The 12,380-nt window shown below is 38.2% G+C and overlaps 1 protein-coding gene across 2 annotated transcripts in view; it reads right to left on the bottom strand.

Annotated features, from left to right (window-relative positions):
* Positions 1-7,112: 7,112 nt before the first annotated feature.
* The window catches only part of LOC126815911 (T-box transcription factor TBX20), a 31,958-nt gene continuing 26,690 nt past the window's right edge, over positions 7,113-12,380 (bottom strand). Inside the window, exons 6-7 of one of the 2 annotated variants that reach the window (XM_050542009.2) lie at positions 11,889-12,049; positions 7,113-7,548 (exon numbers count right to left, since the gene is read on the bottom strand). In XM_050542009.2, the coding sequence (XP_050397966.1) occupies positions 7,208-7,548; positions 11,889-12,049 (502 nt within the window). In that variant the 3' untranslated portion in view covers positions 7,113-7,207. The remainder of the gene's footprint in view (positions 7,549-11,888; positions 12,050-12,380) is intronic. The other variant, XM_050542010.2, reaches the window with a different exon arrangement.

Here is a 12,380-nt window from a genome sequence, read left to right as displayed (position 1 = left end):
ACCCTATCAGACACCAACATCAAGTTGTAAAAATCTTCTTGATCTATTTTTCTTTTATTTCTTACACGATCACCCAGTCTGTCTTTAAGTCATCGATTCTCGGTTCTTGTTGTGATTTGTCTGCGTTGAATATAAAAGCTAGCATTTGTCTGAAACTTTGTTAAAAGATTTTGTTAAGACGATTCGTCTAGGAATCGCCTTCTACGGTTATTTGATACTGAGTTAAGTCGGGGGCCAAACACTGATCTCCTCGCATTCATTGAATCCGTGGAAAACGTGCCATGAAAAAGGGTCGCCTTGTCTTACCCCGTCGCCCAGGTTACAAATCTCAACCCATGGATTAAATAAGCCCCATTAATTAACTGGAGATCAGTTTCAACAGTCAAAGACCGCGTTTCCTTTAATCACCACGTGTTTCCATGGAATCCGTGCCACTTGCCATCCAATCAATGACCGTGAAAGACACTTGGAAAAGAAACTGTTTCCGTCTGTCTTTAAGGATATGATAATATTATTGTCATTAGAGTTAATTTCAGTGATTGATATGGAGCCGAAGTGGCGGTTAATAAAACAACATTGAATTTGAAGTGGTAATTTTAGTTACTCGAATTGGGGGGTCACGGTAGCTAAGTGGGTAAGACGCTGGTTCGCTAGCCTGGAGGTCGGGTGTTGGATCCCTGCATTGGCCTAGAAAGTTCATTCAGATTTTACGGCGTGGTTCTCCCTTGTCAGTGATGCAGGACGGAGGGTCTGACAAAGACAGCTGTCTAGTCGTTCGGATGGGACGAAAAACCGAGGTCCCGTGTACACATTGGCATGCATGTAAAAGATCCCTTGGCAGTTGGAATTCGATATAAGAGTAGGCCGTAGTACCGCTGCCCGGGTAAAATTTCCCTCATGCACGTACAAGATCCATTGACAGTTGGAATTCGATATAAGTGTAGGCCGTAGTGCCGCTGTGCGGGCACAATTCCCCCCATAGCACACTATATGGCGTATGCCCGTCTTCATTAGCCCAGTTCGGAACAGAACAGTAGGACGTTAAACCCCATTTCATTTCATTTCAGTTACTAGAACTATTTGTATTGGAGTTACTCGTGATTTTCCGGCGTGGTTTCCTCTTGTCAGTCGTGCAAGATAAAGGACCTAGCCAGCACAGTGTCTAGTCTTCCGGATAGGACGAAAACACATTGGTGCGCACGTAAAATAACACTCGACAGTACGAATTCGTAATGAGAGTAGGAGGGCCGCTGTCCGGGCAAAAATCCCCTCATAGGACACTGTTTGGCTTATGCGCGTCTGCATTAGTCCGAGAAAAATTCCCCTCGTAGCACACTGTTTGGGGTATGCGCGTCTTCATTAGTCCAGTTGGAGCAGAAAGTTAAATCCCATTTCATTTATCTGTATTGTCATACAAAGATATGTTCCCGCCATTGCTGAATGGGGTTTTAAATATATAATTTCATTTGTTGGTTGTTATCATGATTGAATCCATCACTCATATTGTTGGGTCAATCTGATTAAAACACAGATCCTATTTCGTTTCGTTTCTTATAGTTCAAAATTTCATTTTAATTGTCTTTACTACACCAGGATCTGGAAGAGTTGTTATCATTGACATGTTCTTGATGATGTGAGGGATTAACCAATGGAACGGTCTGTTACGGCGTGCTTTTGGCGTGGGCTGCACGGAACTGTGGGTAATCCACTAGGAACATCACTGTTGATGGGTTAATCACATATCTGATGTCACAGGGTAAAAAGCCGTTTGTATGACCTCTGACGCGAACCCCCAAAACAACTCGTCCGACCTTCATGCATAGTACACCATCGAAAGTATAAAAAAACGAAACGAAATATAATCAGATTGATTGTTGGGGATTGTTTAAATTATTTTTTTCGGTTGGTGAATGCATTTGTTCGAAGAAAACAAATCCCCAGGTTTGGACAACTCGTAGGAGCGTATAGCCAGGTCCAGGGGTCTGTTTCAAGAAATTTTAACTAAGATAAAATCCAAATTTTAGTAATTTGTTTGGATAATATTAGATTGATTTTAGTGCTTAGCCAATCAAAATTGAAGTATCTATTAAAATTGGATTTTATCTTTAGTTAAAATTTCGAGAAACAGGGCCCAGGCGCCTGTTTCACGAAATTTTAACTAAGATAAAAATCCAAATTTTAGTAATTTGATTGGCTAATATTAGATAGATTTTATTGCTTAGCCAATCAATATTGAAGTAGCTACTAAAATTTGGATTTTATCTTTAGTTAAGATTTCGTGAAACAGGCCCCCGGTCTGGAGAGGTGCGGGCATTCCCAATGTTGAGCAAGACAAGCGATCGCCCCAATATTTTATTGAACACATTTTTAGAAGTGCCAATCTCCTTGTTTAATTTTAATGTGCTTTTTTCTATATGCTTGATTCCCCTCTAATTTATTTATTTATTTGTCTATATAAAGCTATACTTTTGAACTTTGTACATATTACTAATTATCAACCAATCAATTAATTTATAGTATGTCACGACATGATTGTGATTGACACTCGATGTAATGGCCAATCTAGGATATACACGATGAGAATTTTAAAATATTTTCCGCCAGTTTTAAACAGGAATCGCCAGTACCCCGAAACATTATCGCCAAAATTATCGCCAAAATCAATTTTTTGTGGCCACTTTCATATTTTTATTGCAAATTGCGACTTTGGCGACCGACAACGTGAGCCCTGTTACTAAATGTATTGAAATGTATGAGTTACATGGACACGCATGTATATAGGCTTCGGCTTGTTTTCAAATCTATTATATCAGTATTGTATATACTCACATCGTTCTCCAAATAAAATATTGTTTCAATCAAATTAAGAAACTGCTACTTCCCTTACCGGGTAAAGAAATCTTGTAAACCCAAATATGTGGTTTGATTATTTCCTTTATGCTAAAAATAACTCTTCGACCCGTCACCCGGAACACATTTATTCCCAACATTCACCCATGTATTGCTTATTTAAAGATGCATTATGTAAGTTTAAGAAAAAAAAAAAAAAAAAAAGATAAGAGGATGAAAAATGAATATATTAAAAACTTTAGTCAAATTACTTTATTCTAAGCGAAGTATAAATGTTGGAAGTTTTGATAAGAGTATAGCGTAGTCTCCATTTTCATTGCTACCATTGTTATGATAATAAACAAAATCTTGATTATGCATTTTAAATTAAATTATTGAATAGCGATCTTTTCAATCCATTAAAAATCGCGACCATCTGATGGTCTAGAGAGTTGATTATGGGCTTGTCATGTCAATAAATGTCTAATTATTAATTGATATAACATTTGAGACCAATATAATTTAACTAAGCGCCAACCGGACCCATTTTCTCTTAAGGTGTTAAATGGAATGCAATGGGGTTTAACTTCATATTGTTCTGCTCCGACCGGGATAATGAAGATGGGCATACGCCATACAATGTGCTAAAAGGGAAAGTTTTCCCGGACAACGGCGCTGCAGTCTACTCTTACATCGAACTGCCAAGGATTCTTTAACGTGTACCCCAATGTGTGCACGGGACCTCGTTTTTTTGTACCATCCTAACGACTATACGTTGTCCCTTGCCAGATCCTTCGTCCTGCAACACTGGCTATACTTAATAATACAAGCTGGTTTGGAGTGCACCGAGCGAAAAAGGGTTTAACGTCCACTCAACACAAACTAGGTCATTTCGGGACTAACATATGGTTCAATTTTATTTCCATAATTCGCTTGCGCGTAGGGGTCTTTAGCAGTGGGAGGAAATCGGAGGACCCAGAGAAACCCACGAGGTTGGACATGCGACCCTACTCCTTGTTACGTACAACCGGGGAACCGAAACCACGCCAGTTGACTCAATCACAGACCTTATAATGTTATGATAACCATTCGGCCATCCAACCCCTCTTAGTCATAAAACAAAACAAGGTTTGCCAAGTGAAACCGATTTTATTTGAGTGGGGGGGTGGGTCGCCGAATGGTCAGCATGACGTGCGCGCTGTATCATAAGGCCTGTCATTGAGTCAACTGACGTGGTTTCGAATCCCTGGTTGTACGTGACAAGGAGTAGGGTTGCCTGTCCAGCCTCGTGGGTTTTCTCCGATAGATAACAAAAGATATCGCTACGCCTATCATCGTTCATCGTGGTTAGTCGCCGGAAAGGCCGATCCAGCACTTCCGGCACGGTTCCACCTTCACCCAGATTCTCCGTTCACTGGTGACCAACTTCAGAAACAGACTGTGTCCTTTGAAAAGTTGAAATTGACTAATAATGTTCTAGATAAGACGGGTCATGTAAGTCATTTGCTTGGTCTTGTTTTTTAGATTTCACTCCTTGCTTGGTTTTTTTTCGGGTTTCCACCTCGTGGGTTTTCTCCGCGTCCTCCGGTTTCCTCCCATGGCTAAAGACCCCTACGCGCAAGCGAATTATTGAAATAAAATTGAACCATATGTTTGTCCCGAAATGACCTAGTCTGTGTCGAGTGGACGTTAAACCCAATTTCTCTCTCTCTCTCTTTCTCTTTTATTTGAGTGATACAGGAATCGGTATCATGCTGAGAGCAAGGTCGCCTTATGGTTCTTTGTAAATTCTCAACCATTTCTATCCACTTCACTAAACATCAATACACCCACATGATAAACCACTCAATAATTGGACACAGAAGAAAGTTGCTTTCTGAGCCCGAAGTCTGCCAAATATCATATTAGAGGACCTGCGGCTCTGTGAATTTTTCGTCTCTATCGTGTTAAGGGCCACTTCTAAGCAGGCTAACGATAAGACGGTTTGGATAGTTGAAACCAGAGAGGCTGAAGATGAAGGTATCGTTGGCTATTTATCGCGCTTGATTGTAACCAAGAGTCATCCTGCGGGTAAATGTACGTGTAAAACGCTACTTCAAAGCCGTTATAAAGTGGCATTTTATTGTTAACTGATGATAGTGGGGTTTAACATAAAACAGGAAAGAATGCGTCAGTGAAAGAGATAACCAGGAACTATGAGGCTGAAGATAGCTAAGGTGCCAATGTCAAATATGTACATTGTATTATGTATCTAGCTATTATGTTTGTTATTCGTCGAAAGCTTATTTTTTTGTTTTTACCTAAAATATATTACAGGCTCGAATATTACATTTTCTTAAAATAGGTTTCTGTTTTATATAAAATATATTACAGTCTCAAATATTACATTTTCTTAACGTAGGTTGCCAGGCAACAAAACATATTCCCCTCGTTCGCGCAAACATTAATCAGGAAATATCAGGTTGACAATAGCTATGGTGCCATTGTCAAATATGTACATCGTATTATGTATCTTATTATTATGTTTGTTATTCGTCTGAAGCTTTGTTTTTGTTTTTGCCGAAAATATATTACAGACTCAAATATATATTCTTAACATAGCTTGCCAGGCAACGAAATATACGCCCCTCAGGCGTGCAAACATTAATCAAGAACTACGAGGTTCAAGATAGCTATAGGTTTCATTGTCAAATATGTACATCATATAATGTATCTTTATATTATGTTTGTTATACATCTGAAGTTTTTTTGTTTTTGCCTAAAATATATTACTGTCTCAAATATATTCTTCAAAATAAGTAGGGGATATTGAAATGCAACTACCTATGCAGGTTGCGATATGATAAACAGTCATGGACACTTGACATACTTTGAGAGTATGTTCACAGATGAAGAACTTATCGCCCCAACAGAACCACTGAACTGCACATGCGACACGCAATAGCGCCATACACGTGGGAGGGAGGGATTCATTGTCAAATTTGACACTTCAAGGAAGGTTTGGTGAAAACTGCCGCGTGCTGGTTTATCTATCCATGTTTGCTTTCCTATCGGTTCTTGCATAAGATTTACTGTTAAGCGTATCTTTGCTTTAGAGTGTTACGTTTAATTTGATCGGGAGACGTGTTCGTCGACGTCAACGTCAACCGACAAAACAGCAAGAATTGGCCGTGGCACTGCAAGAGGAGTGGATCAGATTGCCCCAAATCGTGATTGGACGATGCCACTGCGAATTGCTGAATGTCTGAGGATTGGTGGAGCAATTACTCATTATTAAGACAAAAATCAAAAACGTCCATTTTCACTTTTGACGGTGTATCTCTTTGCGAGTGAAATGGGCCGTCAGATAAGCCGCCCATATGAACTGTTTATGTTCATGTGTAGGCAATTGGCCTGTTATTAACATACACTGGTTACCTCTAATAAAAGCAGCAGTGCATTTCCGCAGTTTGGTATTGTTTCTGAATATCCCCTACTATGAGGTTGAAGACAGCTAGGGTGCCATTGTCAAATATTTATATCATATTATGTATCTTTATATTATGTTTGTTATTCTTTTGAAGCTTATTTTGTGTTTTTGCCTAAAATATATTACAAGTCCATATATAACATTTTCTTAACATAGATTGTCATACTATGAAACATACGCCTATGACCTACTCTTATATCGAATTCCAACTGCCAAGGGATATTTTACGTGCCCGCCAATGTATACACGGGACCTGGGTTTTTCATCCCATCCGAACGACTAGACAGCTGTCCTTGTCAGTCCCTCTGTACTGCACCACTGACAAGGGGAAGAACGTTGGAAAACTCCACCATTATAATAAAAATATATGTTTAATTGTATTGATCATTTACATTTTTATTCCTGTAAGTGACTGTGTAGGTAGGTAGGGGCCCAAGTGCACTGCTTTACCGGGGAGCTTATGCTTCTGTTAGGACTGACATGATTTCAGCAGACCAACCCTCGAAAGACAAGAGTGTTCATAAGGTTTCCGGTCACAAGGGAAATAACATTGTCTTTATTAGTTACATCCCTGTAGAGGGCACATAAGCACAAAACATCTTTCGTGAAAAATATCCAAATATATTAACAAACCCAGGACTGTACTGCGTGAAAAAGAAATTCATGGAAAGGAAACCGAACTACTAGAGTGACGACAAAAGACCACCAAAATATTTTAAAGGATGTATAAAATAATATCTACAATGTTTTTATCTATTTATTTTCTGAGTTTTTATCACGTGATACACATGATGAATACATTTTCTACAGCACGTATAACTTTACGTCCAATAAATATCAGTCCTATACATAATTTATTATAATTTATTCACAGATTTATTAATACTGAAACAGAATTACAACATCACTTTATTGCCTACACGAATCACTACTTGATTCCGACGAAACACCTTTTAATCGTTCGTGTAACATATACGGATGATATCGGTAAAGTCCGGAATACACGTGACGCACAGATTCGGATGACGTAACTGACGAATTTGGTGACGATAGTTCTCTAAGTCCATTGGGTAAAGGTAAGGGTTGAAAACCTATAGCAGGAAACGGTAATCCAGTATTACTGAGACCTAACAAACCACCATATAAGGTGTAAAAGTTTCTGCTAGCTACAGATGAATTCACAGAGGAACAGACTGGACGCCACACAGACCAAGCAGGATTCGGCATCACTTCATGATTATCTACGTCATCTGAAAATATAAGGGAAAATATTTAGAGGTAAGGTTGTGGTTAAGGAAGGTTCATGGGGAGGACTGGGCCTCGGACTGTTGGACGTGGTCCGAAGGCCCATCAGTCCTGGTTGAAAAAAACCCCAAATATATATTATTTTCAAAAATACAAATAAAATACACTACCTACTATATTCAAAACTTCCCTGATAACAGAATCTCGACATATCTTTCATTAAATGGGTATTAGGTAAGATTTAGATAAAATGAAATGAAATGAAATGGGGTTTAACGTCCTACTGTTCTGCTCCTAAACTGGGCTAATGAAGACGGGCATACGCCATACAGTGTGCTATGAGGAAAATTTTGCCCGGGCAGCAGCACTACGGCCTACTCTTATATCGAATTCCAACTGCCAAGGGATCTTTTACGTGCACGCTAATATGTACACGGGACATCGGTTTTTCGTACCATCCGAACGATTAGACAGCTGTCCTTGTCAGGCCCTCCGTCCTGCATCACTGACAAAAGGAAACCACGCAGGGAAATAAGATTTAGATAAAGAACTGACAGTTCTCGCTACAATAGTTAAAAATAGATAATAAAAAAAAATATGCTTAAAATTGCTTTACTCTGAACCGAGATATTAGCGATTCAAATTTAGGCTATAGCATCGATCGGCATTTCTAACGTTGTAACGATAATAAACAAAGTCCCGTTTATCTATTTTTACGTTAAATTATCCACCACAAAATGTATCCATATCCACTAAATATTGCAGGCTAACGATGACATCGAGAGTTGATTATGGTCTGGATAAGTTAATTAATGTCTAATTAATAATTTAGATAACATTCCAGGCCTATAGAAATACCTGCAATAGGCAGATTTAGCTCTTGCATAGTGCAGGTTTAACCTAGAAGACTTGCTTATTGTAAGACAATAACTGATTTCTTTTGGTCACATTTCGAAGAGTATATCTTTAACGTCGAGAGAAGTACGTGTAATAGTTTATTATTGTGTCCAGCTTCTGAATGACAGACCGTATGATACAACGCGCACGTGCTAACCATTCGGCCATCCAACCCCCCAACTTGCTTATGGAAGGACATTAACTAATTTCTTTTGGTCACATTTCGAAGAGTATATCTTTAACGTTGAGAGACGTGCGTGTAATAGTTTATTACTTTTTCCAGTTTCTGAATGCCGCTGTAAGATTAATATCATTCACTGTGTTTCAGAAGCACCTCAACGATTAAAAAGCACCATGTTTAATAATAAGAGACAATTGTCTTAAAGATTGTTTAGTCTAGGGAATACGATGATTTAATGTAAGTATTGTATAAAATATGTGCAATACAATATGTAATCTGTAGTCGGTATTTAAAACAATAGTTATCTCTCTGTCCCCGTGACACTTGTTAATAGGATTTGGGCGGCGTCTCATGTATTATTCCCGCCATCCAATTTACAAATCAGATAACGATAATGAAGTTAAACCGAAAGAGGACATACTAATCACTAGCCTCGGACACCCAGAACCTCCTAGTCTTCAACGAACGGAGGTCTGAATGATGGAGACTAACTAATCACCGCTTTCGTCACAGATCTACCATTTTGTCAACCCCCGAGTCTTAAGATCGCGCCAAACACGTGATTCTAGTTGAGCGAAAAACTAACTCGTTGAATGAAAGGTTTTTAATCTGTCTTTTGTAATAAGAGCCAATTATCACTGACTCTTTTGTAATTGAAACGTGGCTTGAGCAATTTCCACGCGAGCAAATCACGCAATCTCGCCAAACGTCTCGAGAATTCAATCGGTTAAACAAGCAGTTGACACCCCCAGAAGACAAAACAAAATCCGGTCTTACGGTTTACAGAATTATGAAGTCAAGATAGACCACCCGAATGGATGATTTAGTACAAAATTGTTTATAGATGGCGCAAATCGTATTTATAAAACCCGAGGCCGGTTTTGGCACATTTGGCTAATTTCCCCAAATTGGACCCCACACTAGAAAGAGGCTCCTCAGATCACTAACTTAAAAATTTATTCATATCCGGCAAAGTATTCATTTTCTTTAACAGGCCCTTTAAAACCTCTGATCGCCATTTAGATCATCTCGAAGAAGGGGTGCCTGTCTAACCTCCTGGGTTTTATCTGGATGTTCTGGTTTCCTATCACAGCTAAAGACTCCTACGCGTCAGTGAATTATTGAAGTAAAATTAACCTAAATATTAGTGCCGACATGACCTAGATGGTGTCGAATGGATGCTAAACCCCATTTTTCTCTATATATTAATGCGGCGGAAGTATAACTTGGTTATATTATCCGAGTGTAACAATACGGTAGACGCATGCGATGCCTTTATTGAGACGAAGAATTAAAAAAATGGTAGAGGCAAGAGAAAACCCGGCTTTGAACCATGCGTCAGTCCCGAAATGACCTAGTCTGTATCGATTCGAGTTGATGTTAAACCCCGCTTCTCTATCCCTCTTTAATGATGTGATCCAACTTCGTGGGATTTCTCCGGGTCCTCCGGTTTCCTCCCGCTGCTAAAGACCCCTACGCGCAAGCGAATTATGGAAATAAATTTGAACCATATGTTAGTCCCGAAATGACCTAGTTTGTGTCGAGTGGACGTTAAACCCCATTTCTCTCTCTATCTCCCTTTAATGATGTGACGGAAATTTAACTGAGTTAAATTGTCAGAGCGTAATAAAACGACAGACACGTACGATGCCTTTATTGAGACCAGAAATTTAAAAATGGCAGAGACAAGATAAAAACCGACATGAATCAGAAACTGAAAATTATCGGTTGTAATAATAAACCGTTTGACAAATCATTTTAATATTACACCCTTGTATTTAGTTAAATCTCATTTTCAACTTCTCGTTCGTCAAATCTGCGCCTTATTACCATCAAACGCCATATTGGAGGACCGTTTGGCGCCAAAAAACACCTTCTGGATTATGTAAGTTGGCTGATTTGTCGTCTGATACTCGTCGTTAATGTCGTGTTAACGTAACAGCCTTGTTTTTAACTAACTGTTAAATATTGCTTACGTCTCTCATTCTCGTATTTTGACAATAATTCGAACTAAAGAGATTCAAAGATGGCGACAAATCTACTGACGTCTTCAGACATTTGTGTGATTATGGACTTTTTTTTCTATCAGAAATATATTTTCTAAAAAGATGATCAATAACGTGGGATATTGATACTCTACCAACAAGAAGATAAAATGAACAATTATTTGATTTATTTGATTTAAAGGAATGGAAGACGTGTTTATCATTTGTATGTCTCCACAGAGTTATAAAGGTTTAGGATACAGATATACGACAAAAAGCCTTGGCTACTTCTATTTTCATGGGGTTGGTTGGCCGAATGGTTAACGGGGCGTGCGCGCTGTATCATAAGGTTTATAATTGAGTCAACTGACGTGGTTTTCGATTCCTCGGTTGTACGTGACAAGGAGTAGATCGCCTGTCCAACCTCGTGGGTTTTCTCCGGGTCCTACGATTTCCTCCCACTGCTAAAGACCCCCCCCATCTCTCTCTCTCTCTCTCTCTCTCTCTCTCTCTCTCTCTTTTCATATTGGTTAGAAATATTTTTGTTAGAAATATATTTGTTAGAAATCCGATTTTCTACTTGGACATAATACATATTCAAAGCTTATTTTTACAGGACGGACGTTTAAACATTTTTCAGTAAACGAAATAAAATGAGCAATATTTTCAAAAACTATTTATAAAAAAAGAATTCGATAGACTAAATTGAAACCGAAATACATTCCGCAATATTTTCAAAAAATATTTAAGAAAAAAAAAATTCGATAGACTTAAATGAAATCAAAATGCAATCAGCAAATTTTTCTAATATTTGAAGATGCATTATGTAATCTGTCTATTATTACAGTTCTTGTTTTTGGCTTCAAATGTTAGATATTTATTCACACGCGAAGCCAATAATCAACTCTCTAGAACATCGAATGGTTGTGATTTTCAATGGATTAAAACACAATCGCCATTCAATTATTTAATTTGAAAATATCTAATCGAGATGTTGTTTATTATCGTAACGACAGTAGCAATGAAAATCAAGATTGCACAATTTCGCTCAGAATGAAGTAATTGGACCGAACGTTTCAATATATTCCTTTGTCGTTATGATAATAATATTTTCTAAGGGAACCTATTTAGTACACGAGTTCTAATATTCAACATGTTCCTCCTACTCTATAAAACTATATTTTTTAACTATTATAGCGAAAATTGTTAGTCCTTTATCTAACTCTTACATAATGCATCTTTAAGAAAAACAAAGAATTCAATAGACTGAAATGGAACGAACCTTTGGCGAGTAGGTATTCTCTGTGTTTTAACATGGCTTCTTCATAATCACCGCTATCAGCATATGATCTCAGTGGCGATCTAGAATATGTATGTTGCTGTAATAGAGACTCCATCGTGTCGCGATAAGGAAAAGCGAAACTGGGTGACATCCCGGGACTGCTGAAAATAAAAACCGATACTTCAGTTTATTTATAAAAAAACCCAAAAAAAACCCAACAACAACAAAAAACAAACAGATAGTGTAGCAGTGCGAATCTTCGGTTATAAATATACAAAAAAATCCAAAACTTGTGTAGAATCCGCGTCCAACAGGAATATGAAAACAATGGTTCGAAGGATCCGATACGGAAGTATCCTTCACTAGAAGAGAAATTTATACTCTTTTCATCGTCAGATATTATTAGACCAAGGCTTCGAAGAGGTACCCTCTTCTTCTTACATTTGAATTATCCTTTAAACTATTTAATACCGGAAAACATAAAATATGCAC

This window comes from Patella vulgata, chromosome 3 (assembly GCF_932274485.2).
Source record: "Patella vulgata chromosome 3, xgPatVulg1.2, whole genome shotgun sequence".
Lineage (NCBI taxonomy): Eukaryota > Metazoa > Mollusca > Gastropoda > Patellidae > Patella > Patella vulgata.
Note: the sequence above shows the minus strand (reverse complement) of the source record. Positions and strands in the feature narration are given on the sequence as shown.